This window comes from Mustelus asterias, unplaced genomic scaffold, assembly GCF_964213995.1.
Source record: "Mustelus asterias unplaced genomic scaffold, sMusAst1.hap1.1 HAP1_SCAFFOLD_416, whole genome shotgun sequence".
Classification (NCBI taxonomy): domain Eukaryota; kingdom Metazoa; phylum Chordata; class Chondrichthyes; order Carcharhiniformes; family Triakidae; genus Mustelus; species Mustelus asterias.
Window position 1 is genome coordinate 274,633 of NW_027590371.1, and position 23,815 is coordinate 298,447.

A 23,815-nucleotide genomic window follows, 5' to 3' on the forward strand; every position below is an offset into this window, starting at 1 on the left:
ACTGAGGCCAGACACACGTCACTCCTCCCCAATGAGTTTGAGGTCCCCTGGGAAATAGACAGAGAAATCTCAATGCCAGCTCCCTCCCACACCTAACCCAGCCCTGGTGATCCCCATTCAGCCCACAGAACTACCCAAAGCGAACGTACCCGCTTTACTCTGTATCTAACACCGTGCTGTACCTGTCCTGGGAGTGTTTGATGGGGACAGTGTAGAGGGAGCTTTACTCTGTATCTAACCCCGTGCTGTACCTGTCCTGGGAGTGTTTGATGGGGTCAGTGTAGAGGGAGCTTTACTCTGTATCTAACCCCGTGCTGTACCTGTCCTGGGAGTGTTTGATGGGGGACAGTGTAGAGGGAGCTTTACTCTGTATCTAACCCCGTGCTGTACCTGTCCTGGGAGTGTTTGATGGGGGACAGTGTAGAGGGAGCTTTACTCTGTATCTAACCCCGTGCTGTACCTGTCCTGGGAGTGTTTGATGGGGACAGTGTAGAGGGAGCTTTACTCTGTATCTAACACCGTGCTGTACCTGTCCTGGGAGTGTTTGATGGGGACAGTGTAGAGGGAGCTTTACTCTGTATCTAACCCCGTGCTGTACCTGTCCTGGGAGTGTTTGATGGGGACACTGTAGAGGGAGCTTTACTCTGTATCTAACCCCATGCCGTACCTGTCCTGGGAGTGTTTGATGGGGACAGTGTGGAGGGAGCTTTACTCTGTATCTAACCCCGTGCTCTACCTGTCCTGGGAGTGTTTGATGGGGACAGTGTAGGGGGAGCTTTACTCTCTATCTAACCCCATGCTGTACCTGTCCTGGGAGTGTTTGATGGGGACAGTGTAGGGGGAGCTTTACTCTGTATCTAACCCCATGCTGTACCTGTCCTGGGAGTGTTTGATGGGGACAGTGTAGAGAGAGCTTTACTCTGTATCTAACCCCGTGCTGTACCTGTCCTGGGAGTGTTTGATGGGGACAGTGTCGAGGGAGCTTTACTCTGTATCTAACCCCGTGCTGTACCTGTCCTGGGAGTGTTTGATGGGGGCAGTGCAGAGGGAGCTTTACTCTGTATCTAACCCCGTGCTGTACCTGTCCTGGGAGTGTTTGATGGGGGCAGTGCAGAGGGAGCTTTACTCTGTATCTAACCCCGTGCTGTACCTGTCCTGGGAGTGTTTGATGGGGACAGTGTAGAGGGAGCTTTACTCTGTATCTAACCCCGTGCTGTACCTGTCCTGGGAGTGTTTGATGGGGACAGTGTAGAGGGTGCTTTACTCTGTATCTAACCCCGTGCTGTACCTGTCCTGGGAGTGTTTGATGGGGACAGTGTAGAGGGAGCTTTACTCTGTATCTAACCCCGTGCTGTACCTGTCCTGGGAGTGTTTGATGGGGACAGTGTAGAGGGAGCTTTACTCTGTATCTAACCCCGTGCTGTCCCTGTCCTGGGAGTGTTTGATGGGGACAGTGTAGAGGGTGCTTTACTCTGTATCTAACCCCGTGCTGTACCTGTCCTGGGAGTGTTTGATGGGGGACAGTGTAGAGGGAGCTTTACTCTGTATCTAACCCCGTGCTGTACCTGTCCTGGGAGTGTTTGATGGGGGACAGTGTAGAGGGAGCTTTACTCTGTATCTAACCCCGTGCTGTACCTGTCCTGGGAGTGTTTGATGGGGGACAGTGTAGCGGGAGCTTTACTCTGTATCTAACCCCGTGCTGTACCTGTCCTGGGAGTGTTTGATGGGGGACAGTGTAGCGGGAGCTTTACTCTGTATCTAACCCCGTGCTGTACCTGTCCTGGGAGTGTTTGATGGGGACAGTGTAGAGGGAGCTTTACTCTGTATCTAACCCCGTGCTGTACCTGTCCTGGGAGTGTTTGATGGGGGACAGTGTAGCGGGAGCTTTACTCTGTATCTAACCCCGTGCTGTACCTGTCCTGGGAGTGTTTGATGGGGGACAGTGTAGAGGGAGCTTTACTCTGTATCTAACCCCGTGCTGTACCTGTCCTGGGAGTGTTTGATGGAGACAGTGTAGAGGGAGCTTTACTCTGTATCTAACCCCGTGCTGTACCTGTCCTGGGAGTGTTTGATGGGGACAGTGTAGAGGGAGCTTTACTCTGTATCTAACCCCGTGCTGTACCTGTCCTGGGAGTGTTTGATGGAGACAGTGTAGAGGGAGCTTTACTCTGTATCTAACCCCGTGCTGTACCTGTCCTGGGAGTGTTTGATGGGGACAGTGTAGAGGGAGCTTTACTCTGTATCTAACCCCGTGCTGTACCTTTCCTGGGAGTGTTTGATGGGGACAGTGTAGAGGGAGCTTTACTCTGTATCTAACCCCGTGCTGTACCTGTCCTGGGAGTGTTTGATGGAGACAGTGTAGAGGGAGCTTTACTCTGTATCTAACCCCGTGCTGTACCTGTCCTGGGAGTGTTTGATGGGGACAGTGTAGAGGGAGCTTTACTCTGTATCTAACCCCGTGCTGTACCTGTCCTGGGAGTGTTTGATGGGGACAGTGTAGAGGGAGCTTTACTCTGTATCTAACCCCGTGCTGTACCTGTCCTGGGAGTGTTTGATGGGGGACAGTGTAGAGGGAGCTTTACTCTGTATCTAACCCCGTGCTGTACCTGTCCTGGGAGTGTTTGATGGGGGACAGTGTAGAGGGAGCTTTACTCTGTATCTAACCCCGTGCTGTACCTGTCCTGGGAGTGTTTGATGAGGACAGTGTAGAGGGAGCTTTACTCTGTATCTAACCCCGTGCCATACCTGTCCTGGGAGTGTTTGATGGGGGACAGTGTAGAGGGAGCTTTACTCTGTATCTAACCCCATGCTGTACCTGTCCTGGCAGTGTTTGATGGGGGACAGTGTAGAGGGAGCTTTACTCTGTATCTAACCCCGTGCTGTACCTGTCCTGGGAGTGTTTGATGGGGGACAGTGTAGAGGGAGTTTTACTCTGTATCTAACCCCGTGCTGTACCTGTCCTGGGAGTGTTTGATGGGGACAGTGTAGAGGGAGCTTTACTCTGTATCTAACCCCGTGCTGTACCTGTCCTGGGAGTGTTTGATGGGGACAGTGTAGAGGGAGCTTTACTCTGTATCTAACCCCGTGCTGTACCTGTCCTGGGAGTGTTTGATGGGGACAGTGTAGAGGGAGCTTTACTCTGTATCTAACCCCGTGCTGTACCTGTCCTGGGAGTGTTTGATGGGGACAGTGTAGAGGGAGCTTTACTCTGTATCTAACCCCGTGCTGTCCCTGTCCTGGGAGTGTTTGATGGGGACAGTGTAGAGGGAGCTTTACTCTGTATGTAACCCCGTGCTGTACCTGTCCTGGGAGTGTTTGATGGGGACAGTGTAGAGGGATCTTTACTCTGTATCTAACCCCGTGCTGTACCTGTCCTGGGAGTGTTTGATGGGGACAGTGTAGAGGGAGCTTTACTCTGTATCTAACCCCGTGCTGTACCTGTCCTGGGAGTGTTTGATGGGGACAGTGTAGAGGGAGCTTTACTCTGTATCTAACCCCGTGCTGTACCTGTCCTGGGAGTGTTTGATGGGGACAGTGTAGAGGGAGCTTTACTCTGTATCTAACCCCGTGCTGTCCCTGTCCTGGGAGTGTTTGATGGGGACAGTGTAGAGGGAGCTTTACTCTGTATCTAACCCCGTGCTGTACCTGTCCTGGGAGTGTTTGATGGGGACAGTGTAGAGGGAGCTTTACTCTGTATCTAACCCCGTGCTGTACCTGTCCTGGGAGTGTTTGATGGGGACAGTGTAGAGGGAGCTTTACTCTGTATCTAGCCCCGTGCTGTACCTGTCCTGGGAGTGTTTGGGGGACAGTGTAGAGGGAGCTTTACTCTGTATCTAACCCCGTGCTGTACCTGTCCTGGGAGTGTTTGGGGGACAGTGTAGAGGGAGCTTTACTCTGTATCTAACCCCGTGCTGTACCTGTCCTGGGAGTGTTTGGGGGACAGTGTAGAGGGAGCTTTACTCTGTATCTAACCCCGTGCTGTACCTGTCCTGGGAGTGTTTGATGGGGGACAGTGTAGAGGGAGCTTTACTCTGTATCTAACCCCGTGCTGTACCTGTCCTGGGAGTGTTTGATGGGGACAGTGTAGAGGGAGCTTTACTCTGTATCTAACCCCGTGCTGTACCTGTCCTGGGAGTGTTTGGGGGACAGTGTAGAGGGAGCTTTACTCTGTATCTAACCCTGTGTTTTGATCTTTCAGGATGCTTTGCTCTCTGAGGAGAAGCTTTTCCAGTTGTATTACGGAGAGACGGTTTCAGCCTCCAAGTTCCGTCAGGCCGTCAATGCCATTGCCAGAAACAGCGCCTTTGTCGACTTTTTCTACTCCTTCTCTTCTCAACGTCACTTTGATTCTGAGTCTCTGAACGAGGGGAAAGGTCTCATCCTGGAGCTTCTGACAAGTGTCATCCAGAACATTCAGGAGGAGAACTTCCAATCCGCTCGCATGAACAGTGGCCGCTTCCTCCATACCCTGCAGGTAGGCCTGACATTCCAACATAGGAACTAAAAGCAGGAGGAGGCTGTTCGGCCCATGGGTTAGGAGGATTGGCCATGCTAAATTGCCCCTTAGTGTCCAAAGATGTCCAGGTTAGGTGGCTTGGCCATGCTAAATTGCCCCTTAGTGTCCAAAGATGTTCAGGTTAGGTGGCTTGGCCATGCTAAATTGCCCCTTAGTGTCCAAAGATGTGCAGGTTAGGGGGATTGGCCATGCTAAATTGTCCCTTAGTGTCCAAAGATGTGCAGGTTAGGTGGATTGGCCATGCTAAATTGCCCCTTAGTGTCCAAAGATGTGTAGGTTAGGAGGATTGGCCATGCTAAATTGTCCCTTAGTGTCCAAAGATGTGTAGGTTAGGAGGATTGGCCATGCTAAATTGTCCCTTAGTGTCCAAAGATGTGCAGGTTAGGAGGATTGGCCATGCTAAATTGTCCCTTAGTGTCCAAAGATGTGCAGGTTAGGAGGATTGGCCATGCTAAATTGTCCCTTAGTGTCCAAAGATGTGCAGGTTAGGAGGATTGGCCATGCTAAATTGTCCCTGAGTGTCCAAAGATGTGTAGGTTAGGTGGATTGGCCATGCTAAATTGCTCCTTAGTGTCCAAAGATGTGTAGGTTAGGAGGATTGGCCATGCTAAATTGTCCCTTAGTGTCCAAAGATGTGCAGGTTAGGAGGATTGGCCATGCTAAATTGTCCCTTAGTGTCCAAAGATGTGTAGGTTAGGAGGATTGGCCATGCTAAATTGCTCCTTAGTGTAACGGGGATGAGCAGGGTAAATGCATGGGGCCATGATGATAGGGCTTTTTGGAATTGTAGTCAGTGCAGGTTCAATGGGCTGAATGGCCTCCTTCGGCACTATGGAGATTCTATGATTCCATGGCCCTAATTCCATCTCGATTTCCCAGGACTTTTACAGCCACAGTAACTGGATTGAACTGGGATTCAGGGAACCAAACGGAAACATCATTGTCCCCGACCAAGATATTGGGACGATAGCAGGTAGGTGCCGGAGTATTACTGAGAGAGGAGGAGGCCATTCAGCCCCTCGAGCCTGTTACACAGGAACAGGAGGAGGCCATTCAGCCCCTCGAGCCTGTTACACAGGAACAGGAGGAGGCCCCATTCAGCCCCTCGAGCCTGTTACACAGGAACAGGAGGAGGCCCCATTCAGCCCCTCGAGCCTGTTACACAGGAACAGGAGGAGGCCCCATTCAGCCCCTCCAGCCTGTTACACAGGAACAGGAGGAGGCCCCATTCAGCCCCTCGGACTGTTACACAGGAACAGGAGGAGGCCATTCAGCCCCTTGAGCCTGTTACACAGGAACAGGAGGAGGCCATTCAGCCCCTCCAGCCTGTTACACAGGAACAGGAGGAGGCCCCATTCAGCCCCTCGAGCCTGTTACACAGGAACAGGAGGAGGCCCCATTCAGCCCCTCGAGCCTGTTACACAGGAACAGGAGGAGGCCCCATTCAGCCCCTCGAGCCTGTTACACAGGAACAGGAGGAGGCCATTCAGCCCCTCGAGCCTGTTACACAGGAACAGGAGGAGGCCATTCAGCCCCTCGAACCTGTTACACAGGAACAGGAGGAGGCCCCATTCAGCCCCTCGAGCCTGTTACACAGGAACAGGAGGAGGCCATTCAGCCCCTCGAACCTGTTACACAGGAACAGGAGGAGGCCCCATTCAGCCCCTCGAGCCTGTTACACAGAAACAGGAGGAGGCCATTCAGCCCCTCGAGCCTGTTACACAGAAACAGGAGGAGGCCATTCAGCCCCCCGAGCCTGTTACACAGGAACAGGAGGAGGCCCCATTCAGCTCCCCTCGAGCCTGTTACTCAGGAACAGGAGGAGGCCCCATTCAGCCCCTCGAGCCTGTTACACAGGAACAGGAGGAGGCCATTCAGCCTCTCGAGCCTGTTACACAGGAACAGGAGGAGGCCCAGTCCTGGAAGCTATAATTGTGGTTGGGGGATGGGATTGGGATTGGAGTGGGAGATTGGGAATTTTGGTGGCTGATTGGAGCAGATGAGATGGAGATTGAGACGGAGACTGTAACTGAATTTAACCCCTTGTGTGCCTGGCAGGAAATGACGAGAGGACGTGCACTGATTGCGAGACTGATGTTTGTCGCAATAACATTCTCGACACCATCAAATCCAGGAATGTCCTCACCACCGGATATTTTAGCTTCTTCCCCTTCGGAAAGCCAACGGGTGAGTGTGTCTGAGGGCAGCGGGGGACAATCATACAATCTCTACAGATCCACAGGGTCTGTCTGTGTGGAGTTTGCACATTCTCCTCGTGTCTGCGTGGGTTTCCCCCGGGTGCTCCGCTTTCCTCCCACAATCCAAAGATGTGCGGGTGAGGTTGATCGGCCAGGTTAAAAATTGCCCCTTAGTGTCCTGAGATGCGCAGGTGAGAGGGATTAGCGGGTAAAATATGTGGGGGTAGGGCCTGGGTGGGATTGTGGTCGGTGCAGACTCGATGGGCCGAATGGCCTCCTTCTGCACTGGAGGGATTCTATGATTCTATGATCACTCGAAGGCCATTCCATCCATCAAGTCTGTACCAACGCTCCAATAAAGCACCCTACCCAGGCCCCATCACGATAATCCTACGTATTTACCCTACTAATCCCCTGAACCTGTACATCTTTGGACACTAAGGGGCAATTTAGCATGGCCAATCATCTTGAGCCAATTTTGGAGGTTGGATATCCACTGACCCTCTGACAGTGCGGCACTCCCTCAGCACTGACCCTCTGACAGTGCGGCACTCCCTCAGCACTGACCCTCTGACAGTGCGGCACTCCCTCAGTACTGACCCTCTGACAGTGCGGCACTCCCTCAGCACTGACCCTCTGACAGTGCGGCACTCCCTCAGCACTGACGCTCTGACAGTGCGACACTCCCTCAGCACTGACCCTCTGACAGTGCGGCACTCCCTCAGCACTGACCCTCTGACAGTGCGGCACTCCCTCAGTACTGACCCTCTGACAGTGCGGCACTCCCTCAGTACTGACCCCCTGACAGTGCGGCACTCCCTCAGCACTGACCCTCTGACAGTGCGGCACTCCCTCAGTACTGACCCTCTGATAGTGCGGCACTCCCACAGCACTGACCCTCTGACAGTGCGGCACTCCCTCAGTACTGACCCTCTGACAGTGCGGCACTCCCTCAGCACTGACCCGCTGACAGTGCGGCACTCCCTCAGCACTGACCCTCTGACAGTGCGGCACTCCCTCAGTACTGACCCTCTGACAGTGCGACACTCCCTCAGTACTGACCCTCTGACAGTGCGGCACTCCCTCAGCACTGACCCTCTGACAGTGCGGCACTCCCTCAGTACTGACCCTCTGACAGTGCGGCACTCCCTCAGTACTGACCCTCTGACAGTGCGGCACTCCCTCAGTACTGACCCTCTGACAGTGCAGCACTCCCTCAGCACTGACCCTCTGACAGTGCGGCACTTCCTCAGTACTGACCCTCTGACAGTGCGGCACTCCCTCAGCACTGACCCTCTGACAGTGCGGCACTCCCTCAGCACGGACCCTCTGACAGTGCGGCACTCCCTCAGCACTGACCCTCTGACAGTGCGGCACTCCCTCAGTACTGACCCTCTGACAGTGCGGCACTCCCTCAGCAATGACCCTGTGACAGTGCGGCACTCCCTCAGCACTGACCCTCTGACAGTGCGGCACTCCCTCAGCACTGACCCTCTGACAGTGCGGCACTCCCTCACTACTGACCCTCTGACAGTGCGGCACTCCCTCAGCAATGACCCTGTGACAGTGCGGCACTCCCTCAGTACTGACCCTCTGACAGTGCGGCACTCCCTCAGTACTGACCCTGTGACAGTGCGGCACTCCCTCAGCAATGACCCTGTGACAGTGCGGCACTCCCTCAGTACTGACCCTCTGACAGTGCGGCACTCCCTCACTACTGACTCTCTGACAGTGCGGCACTCCCTCAGCAATGACCCTGTGACAGTGCGGCACTCCCTCAGCACTGACCCTCTGACAGTGCGGCACTCCCTCAGCACTGACCCTCTGACAGTGCGGCACTCCCTCAGCACTGAACCTCTGACAGTGCGGCACTCCCTCAGTACTGACCCTCTGACAGTGCGGCACTCCCTCAGCACTGACCCTCTGACAGTGCGGCACTCCCTCAGTACTGACCCTCTGACAGTGCGGCACTCCCTCAGCACTGACCCTCTGACAGTGCGGCACTCCCTCAGTCCTGACCCTCTGACAGTGCGGCACTCCCTCAGCACTGTCCCTGTGACAGTGCGGCACTCCCTCAGCAATGACCCTGTGACAGTGCGGCACTCCCTCAGCACTGACCCTGTGACAGTGCGGCACTCCCTCAGCACTGACCCTCTGACAGTGCGGCACTCCCTCAGTACTGACCCTCTGACAGTGCGGCACTCCCTCAGTACTGACCCTCTGACAGTGCGGCACTCCCTCAGCACTGACCCTCTGACAGTGCGGCACTCCCTCAGCACTGACCCTCTGACAGTGCGGCACTCCCTCAGCACTGACCCTCTGACAGTGCGGCACTCCCTCAGCACTGACCCTCTGACAGTGCGGCACTCCCTCAGTACTGACCCTGTGACAGTACGGCACTCCCTCAGCAATGAGCCTGTGACCGTGCGGCACTCCCTCAGTACTGACCCTCTGACAGTGCGGCACTCCCTCAGTACTGACCCTCTGACAGTGCGGCACTCCCTCAGTACTGACCCTCTGACAGTGCAGCACTCCCTCAGTACTGACCCTCTGACAGTGCGGCACTCCCTCAGCACTGACCCTCTGGCAGTGCGGCACTCCCTCAGTACTGACCCTCTGACAGTGCGGCACTCCCTCAGTACTGACCCTCTGACAGTGCGGCACTCCCTCAGTACTCACCCTCTAACAGTGCGGCACTCCCTCAGTACTGACCCTCTGACAGTGCGGCACTCCCTCAGTACTGACCCTCTGACAGTGCGGCACTCCCTTAGCAATGACCCTCTGACAGTGCGGCACTCCCTCAGTACTGACCCTCTGACAGTGCGGCACTCCCTCAGCACTGACCCTCTGACAGTGCGGCGCTCCCTCAGTACTGACCCTCTGACAGTGCGGCACTCCCTCAGTACTGACCCTCTGACAGTGCGGCACTCCCTCAGCACTGACCCTCTGACAGTGCGGCACTCCCTCAGCAATGACCCTCTGACAGTGCGGCACTCCCTCAGCACTGACCCTCTGACAGTGCGGCACTCCCTCAGTACTGACCCTGTGACAGTGCGGCACTCCCTCAGCACTGACCCTCTGACAGTGCGGCACTCCCTCAGCACTGACCCTCTGACAGTGCGGCAGTCCCTCAGTACTGACTCTCTGACCGTGCGGCACTCCCTCAGTACTGACCCTCTGACAGTGCGGCACTCCCTCAGTACTGACCCTCTGACAGTGCGGCACTCCCTCAGCACTGACCCTATGACAGTGTGGCACTCCCTCAGTACTGACCCTCTGACAGTGCGGCACTCCCTCAGCACTGACCCTCTGACAGTGCGGCAGTCCCTCAGTACTGACTCTCTGACAGTGCGGCACTCCCACAGTACTGACCCTGTGACAGTGCGGCACTCCCTCAGCACTGACCCTCTGACAGTGCAGCACTCCCTCAGTACTGACCCTCTGACAGTGCGGCACTCCCTCAGCACTGACCCTCTGACAGTGCGGCACTCCCTCAGTACTGACTCTCTGACAGTGCGGCACTCCCTCAGTACTGACCCTGTGACAGTGCGGCACTCCCTCAGTACTGACCCTCTGACAGTGCGGCACTCCCTCAGCACTGACCCTCTGACAGTGCGGTACTCCCTCAGCACTGACCGTCTGACAGTGCGGCACTCCCTCAGTACTGACCCTCTGACAGTGCGGCACTCCCTCAGCACTGACCCTCTGACAGTGCGGCACTCCCTCAGTACTGACCCTCTGACAGTGCGGCACTCCCTCAGTACTGACCCTCTGACAGTGCGGCACTCCCTCAGTACTGACCATCTGACAGTGCGGCACTCCCTCAGTACTGACCCTCTGACAGTGCGGCACTCCCTCAGTACTGACCCTCTGACAGTGCGGCACTCCCTCAGCACTGACCCTCTGACAGTGCGGCACTCCCTCAGCACTGACTGTCTGACAGTGCGGCACTCCCTCAGTACTGACCCTCTGACAGTGCGGCACTCCCTCAGCACTGACCCTCTGACAGTGCGGCACTCCCTCAGTACTGACCCTCTGACAGTGCGGCACTCCCTCAGCACTGACCCTCTGACAGTGCGGCACTCCGGCAGTACTGACCCTCTGACAGTGCGGCGCTCCCGCAGCACTGACCCTCTGACAGTGCGGCACTCCCTCAGTACTGACCCTCTGACAGTGCGGCACTCCCTCAGCACTGACCCTCTGACAGTGCGGCACTCCCTCAGTACTGACCCTCTGACAGTGCGGCACTCCCTCAGCACTGACCCTCTGACAGTGCGGCACTCCCTCAGCACTGACCTTCTGACAGTGCGGCACTCCCTCAGCACTGGCCCTCTGACAGTGCGGCACTCCCTCAGCACTGACCCTCTGACAGTGCGGCACTCCCTCAGCACTGGTACTCTGACAGTGCGGCACTCCCTCAGCACTGACCCTCTGACAGTGCGGCACTCCCTCAGCACTGACCCTCTGACAGTGCGGCACTCCCTCAGTACTGACCCTCTGACAGTGCGGCACTCCCTCAGTACTGACCCTCTGACAGTGCGGCACTCCCTCAGTACTGACCCTCTGACAGTGCGGCACTCCCTCAGTACTGACCCTCTGACAGTGCGGCACTCCCTCAGTACTGACCCTCTGACAGTGCGGCACTCCCTCAGTACTGACCCTCTGACAGTGCGGCACTCCCTCAGTACTGACCCTCTGACAGTGCGGCACTCCCTCAGTACTGACCCTCTGACAGTGCGACACTCCCTCAGCACTGGCCCTCTGACAGTGCGGCACTCCCTCAGTACTGACCCTCTGACAGTGCGGCACTCCCTCAGTACTGACCCTCTGACAGTGCGGCACTCCCTCCGTACTGACCCTCTGACAGTGCGGCACTCCCTCAGTACTGACCCTCTGACAGTGCGGCACTCCCTCAGTACTGACCCTCTGACAGTGCGGCACTCCCTCAGTACTGACCCTCTGACAGTGCGGCACTCCCTCAGTACAGACCCTCTGACAGTGCGGCACTCCCTCAGTACTGACCCTCTGACAGTGCGGCACTCCCTCAGCACTGACCCTCTGACAGTGCGGCACTCCCTCAGCACTGACCTTTGATGATTAATGTTTCAGGTAAATGCAGTCACGGCGGGTTTGCGGATGGGAGCAGATTGCTTGATGCCAAGGGGGGAATTAATAAAGACACAGCTGGTTCCCCACATGGTTACCTCCATGAAGAGGCGGCAGGCGTGGCCACAGCAGCGACGGAGCAAGCTTTCCAGAGAATCCGAGACGCTGTGGGAGACAAACTCTTCCTGAGGTGAGAGAGGCGCCGGAACCTGGAGAGACAGAGGGACAAACAACACGATCACAGAACCATCAAACTGTTCCCACAAAATCAGATCCTCAACACAGCTGTGCTGTCCCTGTACTGGGAGTGTTTGATGGGGACAGTGTAGAGAGAGCTTTACTCTGTATCTAACCCCGTGCTGTACCTGTCCTGGGAGTGTTTGATGGGGACAGTGTAGAGGGAGCTTTACTCTGTATCTAACCCCGTGCTGTACCTGTCCTGGGAGTGTTTGATGGGGGACAGTGTAGAGGGAGCTTTACTCTGTATCTAACCCCGTGCTGTACCTGTCCTGGGAGTGTTTGATGGGGACAGTGTAGAGGGAGCTTTACTCTGTATCTAACCCCGTGCTGTACCTGTCCTGGGAGTGTTTGATGGGGACAGTGTAGAGGGAGCTTTACTCTGTATCTAACCCCGTGCTGTACCTGTCCTGGGAGTGTTTGATGGGGGACAGTGGAGAGGGAGCTTTACTCTGTATCTAACCCCGTGCCGTACCTGTCCTGGGAATGTTTGATGGGGGACAGTGTAGAGGGAGCTTTACTCTGTATCTAACCCCGTGCTGTACCTGTCCTGGGAGTGTTTGATGGGGGACAGTGCAGAGGGAGCTTTACTCTGTATCTAACCCCGTGCCGTATCTGTCCTGGGAGTGTTTGATGGGGACAGTGTAGAGGGAGCTTTACTCTGTATCTAACCCCGTGCTGTACCTGTCCTGGGAGTGTTTGATGGGGACAGTGTAGAGGGAGCTTTACTCTGTATCTAACCCCGTGCTGTACCTGTCCTGGGAGTGTTTGATGGGGACAGTGTAGAGGGAGCTTTACTCTGTATCTAACCCCGTGCTGTACCTGTCCTGGGAGTGTTTGATGGGGACATGTGTAGACGGAGCTTTACTCTGTATCTAACCCCGTGCTGTACCTGTCCTGGGAGTGTTTGATGGGGACAGTGTAGAGGGAGCTTTACTCTGTATCTAACCCCGTGCTGTACCTGTCCTGGGAGTGTTTGATGGGGACAGTGTAGAGGGAGCTTTACTCTGTATCTAACCCCGTGCTGTACCTGTCCTGGGAGTGTTTGATGGGGGACAGTGTAGAGGGAGCTTTACTCTGTATCTAACCCCGTGCTGTACCTGTCCCGGGAGTGTTTGATGGGGACAGTGTAGAGGGAGCTTTACTCTGTATCTAACCCCGTGCTGTACCTGTCCTGGGAGTGTTTGATGGGGACAGTGTAGAGGGAGCTTTACTCTGTATCTAACCCCGTGCTGTACCTGTCCTGGGAGTGTTTGATGGGGACAGTGTAGAGGGAGCTTTACTCTGTATCTAACCCCGTGCTGTACCTGTCCTGGGAGTGTTTGATGGGGACAGTGTAGAGGGAGCTTTACTCTGTATCTAACCCCATGCTGTACCTGTCCTGGGAGTGTTTGGGGGTCAGTGTAGAGGGAGCTTTACTCTGTATCTAACCCCGTGCTGTACCTGTCCTGGGAGTGTTTGATGGGGGAGAGTGTAGAGGGAGCTTTACTCTGTATCTAACCCCGTGCTGTACCTGTCCTGGGAGTGTTTGATGGGGACAGTGTAGAGGGAGCTTTACTCTGTATCTAACCCCGTGCTGTACCTGTCCTGGGAGTGTTTGATGGGGACAGTGTAGAGGGAGCTTTACTCTGTATCTAACCCCGTGCTGTACCTGTCCTGGGAGTGTTTGATGGGGACAGTGTAGAGGGAGCTTTACTCTGTATCTAACCCCATGCTGTACCTGTCCTGGGAGTGTTTGATGGGGACAGTGTAGAGGGAGCTTTACTCTGTATCTAACCCCGTGCTGTACCTGTCCTGGGAGTGTTTGATGGGGACAGTGTAGAGGGAGCTTTACTCTGTATCTAACCCCGTGCTGTACCTGTCCTGGGAGTGTTTGATGGGGACAGTGTAGAGGGAGCTTTACTCTGTATCTAACCCCGTGCCGTACCTGTCCTGGGAGTGTCTGATGGGGACAGTGTAGAGGGAGCTTTACTCTGTATCTAACCCCGTGCTGTACCTGTCCTGGGAGTGTTTGATGGGGGACAGTGGAGAGGGAGCTTTACTCTGTATCTAACCCCGTGCCGTACCTGTCCTGGGAATGTTTGATGGGGGACAGTGTAGAGGGAGCTTTACTCTGTATCTAACCCCGTGCTGTACCTGTCCTGGGAGTGTTTGATGGGGGACAGTGCAGAGGGAGCTTTACTCTGTATCTAACCCCGTGCCGTATCTGTCCTGGGAGTGTTTGATGGGGACAGTGTAGAGGGAGCTTTACTCTGTATCTAACCCCGTGCTGTACCTGTCCTGGGAGTGTTTGATGGGGACAGTGTAGAGGGAGCTTTACTCTGTATCTAACCCCGTGCTGTACCTGTCCTGGGAGTGTTTGATGGGGACAGTGTAGAGGGAGCTTTACTCTGTATCTAACCCCGTGCTGTACCTGTCCTGGGAGTGTTTGATGGGGACAGTGTAGAGGGAGCTTTACTCTGTATCTAACCCCGTGCTGTCCCTGTCCTGGGAGTGTTTGATGGGGACAGTGTAGAGGGAGCTTTACTCTGTATCTAACCCCGTGCTGTACCTGTCCTGGGAGTGTTTGATGGGGGACAGTGTAGAGGGAGCTTTACTCTGTATCTAACCCCGTGCTGTACCTGTCCTGGGAGTGTTTGATGGGGACAGTGTGGAGGGAGCTTTACTCTGTATCTAACCCCGTGCCGTATCTGTCCTGGGAGTGTTTGATGGGGACAGTGTAGAGGGAGCGTTACTCTGTATCTAACCCCGTGCTGTCCCTGTCCTGGGAGTGTTTGATGGGGACAGTGTGGAGGGAGCTTTACTCTGTATCTAACCCCGTGCTGTACCTGTCCTGGGAGTGTTTGATGGGGACAGCGTAGAGGGAGCTTTACTCTGTATTTAACCCCGTGCTGTACCTGTCCTGGGAGTGTTTGATGGGGACAGTGCAGAGGGAGCTTTACTCTGTATCTAACCCCATGCTGTACCTGTCCTGGGAGTGTTTGATGGGGACAGTGTAGAGGGAGCTTTACTCTGTATCTAACCCTGTGCTGTACCCGTCCTGGGAGTGTTTGATGGGGACAGTGTAGAGGGATCTTTACTCTGTATCTAACCCCGTGCTGTACCTGTCCTGGGAGTGTTTGATGGGGACAGTGTAGAGGGAGCTTTACTCTGTATCTAACCCCGTGCTGTACCTGTCCTGGGAGTGTTTGATGGGGGACAGTGTAGGGGGTGCTTTACTCTGTATCTAACCCCGTGCTGTACCTGTCCTGGGAGTGTTTGATGGGGGGACAGTGTAGAGGGAGCTTTACTCTGTATCTAACCCCGTGCTGTACCTGTCCTGGGAGTGTTTGATGGGGGACAGTGTAGAGGGAGCTTTACTCTGTATCTAACCCCGTGCTGTACCTGTCCTGGGAGTGGTTGATGGGGGCAGTGTAGAGGGAGCTTTACTCTTTAGCTAACTCCGTGCTGTACCTGTCCTGGGAGTGTTTGATGGGGGACAGTGTAGAGGGAGCTTTACTCTGTATCTAACCCCGTGCTGTACCTGTCCTGGGAGTGTTTGATGGGGGACAGTGTAGAGGGAGCTTTACTCTGTATCTAACCCCGTGCTGTACCTGTCCTGGGAGTGTTTGATGGGGGACAGTGTAGAGGGAGCTTTACTCTGTATCTAACCCCGTGCTGTACCTCTCCTGGGAGTGTTTGATGGGGGACAGTGTAGAGGGAGCTTTACTCTGTATCTAACCCCGTGCTGTACCTGTCCTGGGAGTGTTTGATGGGGAGAGCGTAGAGGGAGCTTTACTCTGTATCTAACCCCGTGCTGTACCTGTCCTGGGAGAGTTTGATGGGGGACAGTGTAGAGGGAGCTTTACTCTGTATCTAACCCCGTGCTGTACCTGTCCTGGGAGTGTTTGATGGGAACAGTGTAGAGGGAGCTTTACTCTGTATCTAACCCCGTGCTGTACCTGCCCTGGGAGTGTTTGATGGGGACAGTGTAGAGGGAGCTTTACTCTGTATCTAACCCCGTGCTGTACCTGTCCTGGGAGAGTTTGATGGGGGACAGTGTGGAGGGAGCTTTACTCTGTATCTAACCCCGTGCCGTATCTGTCCTGGGAGTGTTTGATGGGGACAGTGTAGAGGGAGCGTTACTCTGTATCTAACCCCGTGCTGTCCCTGTCCTGGGAGTGTTTGATGGGGACAGTGTGGAGGGAGCTTTACTCTGTATCTAACCCCGTGCTGTACCTGTCCTGGGAGTGTTTGATGGGGACAGCGTAGAGGGAGCTTTACTCTGTATTTAACCCCGTGCTGTACCTGTCCTGGGAGTGTTTGATGGGGACAGTGCAGAGGGAGCTTTACTCTGTATCTAACCCCATGCTGTACCTGTCCTGGGAGTGTTTGATGGGGACAGTGTAGAGGGAGCTTTACTCTGTATCTAACCCTGTGCTGTACCCGTCCTGGGAGTGTTTGATGGGGACAGTGTAGAGGGATCTTTACTCTGTATCTAACCCCGTGCTGTACCTGTCCTGGGAGTGTTTGATGGGGACAGTGTAGAGGGAGCTTTACTCTGTATCTAACCCCGTGCTGTACCTGTCCTGGGAGTGTTTGATGGGGGACAGTGTAGGGGGTGCTTTACTCTGTATCTAACCCCGTGCTGTACCTGTCCTGGGAGTGTTTGATGGGGGGACAGTGTAGAGGGAGCTTTACTCTGTATCTAACCCCGTGCTGTACCTGTCCTGGGAGTGTTTGATGGGGGACAGTGTAGAGGGAGCTTTACTCTGTATCTAACCCCGTGCTGTACCTGTCCTGGGAGTGGTTGATGGGGGCAGTGTAGAGGGAGCTTTACTCTTTATCTAACTCCGTGCTGTACCTGTCCTGGGAGTGTTTGATGGGGGACAGTGTAGAGGGAGCTTTACTCTGTATCTAACCCCGTGCTGTACCTGTCCTGGGAGTGTTTGATGGGGGACAGTGTAGAGGGAGCTTTACTCTGTATCTAACCCCGTGCTGTACCTGTCCTGGGAGTGTTTGATGGGGGACAGTGTAGAGGGAGCTTTACTCTGTATCTAACCCCGTGCTGTACCTCTCCTGGGAGTGTTTGATGGGGGACAGTGTAGAGGGAGCTTTACTCTGTATCTAACCCCGTGCTGTACCTGTCCTGGGAGTGTTTGATGGGGAGAGCGTAGAGGGAGCTTTACTCTGTATCTAACCCCGTGCTGTACCTGTCCTGGGAGAGTTTGATGGGGGACAGTGTAGAGGGAGCTTTACTCTGTATCTAACCCCGTGCTGTACCTGTCCTGGGAGTGTTTGATGGGAACAGTGTAGAGGGAGCTTTACTCTGTATCTAACCCCGTGCTGTACCTGCCCTGGGAGTGTTTGATGGGGACAGTGTAGAGGGAGCTTTACTCTGTATCTAACCCCGTGCTGTACCTGTCCTGGGAGAGTTTGATGGGGGACAGTGTAGAGGGAGCTTTACTCTGTATCTAACCCCGTGCTGTACCTGTCCTGGGAGTGTTTGATGGGGACAGGGTAGAGGGAGCTTTACTCTGTATCTAACCCCGTGCTGTATCTGTCCTGGGAGTGTTTGATGGGGACAGTGTAGAGGGAGCTTTACTCTGTATCTAACCCCGTGCTGTCCCTGTCCTGGGAGTGTTTGATGGGGACAGTGTAGAGGGAGCTTTACTCTGCATCTAACCCCGTGCTGTACCTGTCCTGGGAGTGTTTGATGGGGACAGTTTAGAGGGAGCTTTACTCTGTATCTAACCCCGTGCTGTACCTGTCCTGGGAGTGTTTGATGGGGACAGTGTAGAGGGAGCTTTACTCTGTATCTAACCCCGTGCTGTACCTGTCCTGGGAGTGTTTGATGGGGACAGTGTAGAGGGAGCTTTACTCTGTATCTAACCCTGTGCTGTTCCTGTCCTGAGAGTGTTTGATGGGGACAGTGTAGAGGGAGCTTTACTCTGTATCTAACCCCGTGCTGTACCTGTCCTGGGAGTGTTTGATGGGGACAGTGTAGAGGGAGCTTTACTCTGTATCTAACCCCGTGCTGTACCTGTCCTGGGAGTGTTTGATGGGGGACAGTGTAGAGGGAGCTTTACTCTGTATCTAACCCCGTGCTGTACCTGTCCTGGGAGTGTTTGATGGGGACAGTGTAGAGGGAGCTTTACTCTGTATCTAACCCCCTGCTGTACCTGTCCTGGGAGTGTTTGATGGGGACAGTGTAGGGGAGATTCCTGAGTTCTGCCTGTGTTGTTCTGCAGGTTTTTGAATGTTGACAGCCCCTCTGCTCTGATCTTTGTGATCGATACCACGGGAAGTATGAGTGACGATATCGCAGCTGTGAAACAAAAAACCATTTCTATCATCGACAACACTCTGGGAACTCCTCAGCAACCTTCCTTCTACGTCCTGGTCCCTTTCAATGACCCAGGTGAGAATCCGTCAGAGATTGATGGAGTGTAGCACAGAGCAATATCGGGTGACACAGAGCGACACAGAGTGACACAGAGCGACACAGAGTGATGCAGAGCGACACAGAGTGACACAGAGCGACACAGAGCGACACAGAGCGACACAGAGTGACACAGAGTGACGCAGAGCGACACAGAGTGACACAGAGTGAAACAGAGTGACGCAGAGTGACACAGAGTGAGACAGAGTGACACAGAGTGACTCAGAGTGACACAGAGTGACGCAGAGCGACACAGAGTGACACAGAGTGAAACAGAGTGACGCAGAGTGACACAGAGTGAGACAGAGTGACACAGAGTGAAACAGAGTGAAACAGAGTGACACAGAGTGACGCGGAGTGAAACAGAGTGACACAGAGTGACGCAGAGTGACGCAGAGTGAAACAGAGTGACGCAGAGTGAAACAGAGTGAAACAGAGTGACGCAGAGTGACGCAGAGTGACACAGAGTGACACAGAGTGACGCGGAGTGAAACAGAGTGACACAGAGTGACGCAGAGTGAAACAGAGTGAAACAGAGTGACACAGAGTGACGCAGAGTGACGCAGAGTGACGCAGAGTGACGCAGAGTGAAACAGAGTGAAGCAGAGTGACGCAGAGTGACGCAGAGTGACGCAGAGTGAAACAGAGTGACACAGAGTGACGCAGAGTGAAACAGAGTGAAACAGAGTGACGCAGAGTGAAACAGAGTGACGCAGAGTGACTCAGAGTGACACAGAGTGACGCAGAGTGAAACAGAGTGAAACAGAGTGACGCAGAGTGAAACAGAGTGACGCAGAGTGACGCAGAGTGAAACAGAGTGAAACAGAGTGACGCAGAGTGACGCAGAGTGACGCAGAGTGACGCAGAGTGAAACAGAGTGAAACAGAGTGACACAGAGTGACACAGAGTGACGCAGAGTGACGCAGAGTGACGCAGAGTGAAACAGAGTGAAACAGAGTGACGCAGAGTGACGCAGAGTGACGCAGAGTGACGCAGAGTGAAACAGAGTGAAACAGAGTGACACAGAGTGACGCAGAGTGACGCAGAGTGACGCAGAGTGACGCAGAGTGAAACAGAGTGAAGCAGAGTGACGCAGAGTGACGCAGAGTGACGCAGAGTGACACAGAGTGACACAGAGTGACGCAGAGTGAAACAGAGTGAAACAGAGTGACGCAGAGTGAAACAGAGTGACGCAGAGTGACTCAGAGTGACACAGAGTGACGCAGAGTGAAACAGAGTGAAACAGAGTGACGCAGAGTGACACAGAGTGACGCAGAGTGACTCAGAGTGACACAGAGTGACGCAGAGTGAAACAGAGTGAAACAGAGTGACGCAGAGTGAAACAGAGTGACGCAGAGTGACGCAGAGTGACGCAGAGTGACACAGAGTGACGCAGAGTGAGACAGAGTGACACAGAGTGACGCAGAGTGAAACAGAGTGAAACAGAGTGACACAGAGTGACGCAGAGTGACGCAGAGTGACGCAGAGTGACGCAGAGTGAAACAGAGTGAAGCAGAGTGACGCAGAGTGACGCAGAGTGAAACAGAGTGACACAGAGTGAAACAGAGTGAAACAGAGTGACTCAGAGTGACGCAGAGTGAAACAGAGTGAAACAGAGTGACTCAGAGTGACGCAGAGTGACTCAGAGTGACACAGAGTGACTCAGAGTGAAACAGAGTGAAACAGAGTGACTCAGAGTGACGCAGAGTGAAACAGAGTGACACAGAGTGACGCAGAGTGACGCAGAGTGAAACAGAGTGACACAGAGTGACACAGAGTGAAACAGAGTGACGCAGAGTGACGCAGAGTGAAACAGAGTGACACAGAGTGACACAGAGTGAAACAGAGTGAAACAGAGTGACACAGAGTGACACAGAGTGAAACAGAGTGAAACAGAGTGACGCAGAGTGACGCAGAGTGACACAGAGTGACGCAGAGTGAGACAGAGTGACGCAGAGTGACGCAGAGTGACACAGAGTGACACAGAGTGACACAGAGTGACACAGAGTGACGCAGAGTGACTCAGAGTGAAACAGAGTGAAACAGAGTGACACAGAGTGAAACAGAGTGACACAGAGTGACACAGAGTGACACAGAGTGAAACAGAGTGACACAGAGTGAAACAGAGTGACGCAGAGAGACAGAGTGAGACAGAGTGAAACAGAGTGACGCAGAGTGACTCAGAGTGACACAGAGTGACACAGAGTGACACAGAGTGAAACAGAGTGACACAGAGTGACACAGAGTGAAACAGAGTGACACAGAGTGACACAGAGTGACGCAGAGTGACTCAGAGTGACACAGAGTGAAACAGAGTGAAACAGAGTGACGCAGAGTGAAACAGAGTGACACAGAGTGAAACAGAGTGACTCAGATTGACACAGAGTGACACAGAGTGAAACAGAGTGACACAGAGTGAAACAGAGTGACACAGAGTGAAACAGAGTGAAACAGAGTGACACAGAGTGACACAGAGTGACGCAGAGTGACGCAGAGTGACACAGAGTGACGCAGAGTGAAACAGAGTGACGCAGAGTGAAACAGAGTGAAACAGAGTGACACAGAGTGACGCAGAGTGACACAGAGTGACGCAGAGTGACGCAGAGTGACGCAGAGTGACGCAGAGTGAAACAGAGTGACACAGAGTGACACAGAGTGACGCAGAGTGACGCAGAGTGACGCAGAGTGAAACAGAGTGACGCAGAGTGACACAGAGTGACACAGAGTGACGTAGAGTGACGCAGAGTGACGCAGAGTGAAACAGAGTGACGCAGAGTGAAACAGAGTGACACAGAGTGACACAGAGTGAAACAGAGTGAAACAGAGTGACGCAGAGTGAAACAGAGTGAAACAGAGTGACACAGAGTGACGCAGAGTGACACAGAGTGACACAGAGTGACACAGAGTGACTCAGAGTGAAACAGAGTGAAACAGAGTGACACAGAGTGAAACAGAGTGACTCAGAGTGACACAGAGTGAAACAGAGTGACACAGAGTGAAACAGAGTGACACAGAGTGAAACAGAGTGAAACAGAGTGACACAGAGTGACACAGAGTGACGCAGAGTGACGCAGAGTGACACAGAGTGACGCAGAGTGAAACAGAGTGACGCAGAGTGAAACAGAGTGAAACAGAGTGACACAGAGTGACGCAGAGTGACACAGAGTGACGCAGAGTGACGCAGAGTGAAACAGAGTGACGCAGAGTGAAACAGAGTGACACAGAGTGACACAGAGTGACGCAGAGTGACGCAGAGTGACGCAGAGTGAAACAGAGTGACGCAGAGTGACACAGAGTGACACAGAGTGACGTAGAGTGACGCAGAGTGACGCAGAGTGAAACAGAGTGACGCAGAGTGAAACAGAGTGACACAGAGTGACACAGAGTGAAACAGAGTGAAACAGAGTGACGCAGAGTGAAACAGAGTGAAACAGAGTGACGCAGAGTGACGCAGAGTGACGCAGAGTGACTCAGAGTGACACAGAGTAACACAGAGTGACACAGAGTGACACAGAGTGACGCAGAGTGACTCAGAGTGACACAGAGTAACACAGAGTGACACAGAGTGACACAGAGTGACGCAGAGTGACACAGAGTGACACAGAGTGACACAGAGTGACGCAGAGTGAAACAGAGTGACGCAGAGTGACGCAGAGTGAAACAGAGTGACACAGAGTGACACAGAGTGAAACAGAGTGACACAGAGTGAAACAGAGTGAAACAGAGTGACGCAGAGTGAAACAGAGTGAAACAGAGTGACACAGAGTGACACAGAGTGACGCAGAGTGACGCAGAGTGACACAGAGTGACACAGAGTGACGCAGAGTGACGCAGAGTGACGCAGAGTGACGCAGAGTGAAACAGAGTGAAACAGAGTGACACAGAGTGACACAGAGTGAAACAGACTGACACAGAGTGAAACAGAGTGACACAGAGTGACGCAGAGTGACGCAGAGTGAAACAGAGTGACACAGAGTGACGCAGAGTGACACAGAGTGAAACAGAGTGACACAGAGTGACACAGAGTGACACAGAGTGACTCAGAGTGACGCAGAGTGAAACAGAGTAACACAGAGTGACTCAGAGTGACACAGAGTGACTCAGAGTGACACAGAGTGAAACAGAGTGACACAGAGTGACACAGAGTGACTCAGAGTGAACCAGAGTGAAACAGAGTGACGCAGAGTGACGCAGAGTGACTCAGAGTGACACAGAGTAACACAGAGTGACGCAGAGTGACTCAGAGTGAACCAGAGTGAAACAGAGTGACGCAGAGTGACGCAGAGTGACGCAGAGTGACTCAGAGTGACACAGAGTAACACAGAGTGAAACAGAGTGACACAGAGTGACCCAGAGTGACTCAGAGTGACACAGAGTGACACAGAGTGACACAGAGTGACTCAGAGTGAACCAGAGTGAACCAGAGTGAAACAGAGTGACGCAGAGTGACGCAGAGTGACACAGAGTGACACAGAGTGAAACAGAGTGACGCAGAGTGACGCAGAGTGACGCAGAGTGACTCAGAGTGACACAGAGAAACACAGAGTGAAACAGAGTGAAACAGAGTGACGCAGAGTGACGCAGAGTGACTCAGAGTGACACAGAGTGACTCAGAGTGACTCAGAGTGACACAGAGTGACTCAGAGTGACACAGAGTGACACAGAGTGACTCAGAGTGAACCAGAGTGAAACAGAGTGACGCAGAGTGACACAGAGTGACACAGAGTGACACAGAGTGACTCAGAGTGAACCAGAGTGACACAGAGTGACACAGAGTGAGTCAGAGTGACACAGAGTGAAACAGAGTGACGCAGAGTGACACAGAGTGACACAGAGTGACTCAGAGTGAAACAGAGTGAAACAGAGTGACGCAGAGTGACGCAGAGTGACACAGAGTGACGCAGAGTGAAACAGAGTGACACAGAGTGACACAGAGTGAAACAGAGTGACACAGAGTGACACAGAGTGACACAGAGTGAAACAGAGTGACTCAGAGTGAAACAGACTGACACAGAGTGACACAGAGTGAAACAGAGTGACGCAGAGTGACACAGAGTGACGCAGAGTGACACAGAGTGACACAGAGTGACACAGAGTGACACAGAGTGACGCAGAGTGACACAGAGTGACGCAGAGTGACGCAGAGTGACACAGAGTGACACAGAGTGACACAGAGTGACACAGAGTGACGCAGAGTGACGCAGAGTGAAACAGAGTGAAACAGAGTGACACAGAGTGACGCAGAGTGACGCAGAGTGAAACAGAGTGACACAGAGTGACGCAGAGTGACACAGAGTGAAACAGAGTGACACAGAGTGACACAGAGTGACACAGAGT

General features: G+C 53.8%; 1 protein-coding gene across 1 annotated transcript in view; it reads left to right on the plus strand.

Annotated features, from left to right (window-relative positions):
- Positions 1-23,815, plus strand: part of LOC144486623 (von Willebrand factor A domain-containing protein 7-like) — a 95,499-nt gene that overhangs the window by 23,651 nt on the left and 48,033 nt on the right. The window contains exons 7-11 of the mRNA XM_078204669.1: positions 4,199-4,474; positions 5,396-5,489; positions 6,575-6,703; positions 11,824-12,010; positions 18,288-18,457. Of these exons, the coding sequence (XP_078060795.1) occupies positions 4,199-4,474; positions 5,396-5,489; positions 6,575-6,703; positions 11,824-12,010; positions 18,288-18,457 (856 nt within the window). The remainder of the gene's footprint in view (positions 1-4,198; positions 4,475-5,395; positions 5,490-6,574; positions 6,704-11,823; positions 12,011-18,287; positions 18,458-23,815) is intronic.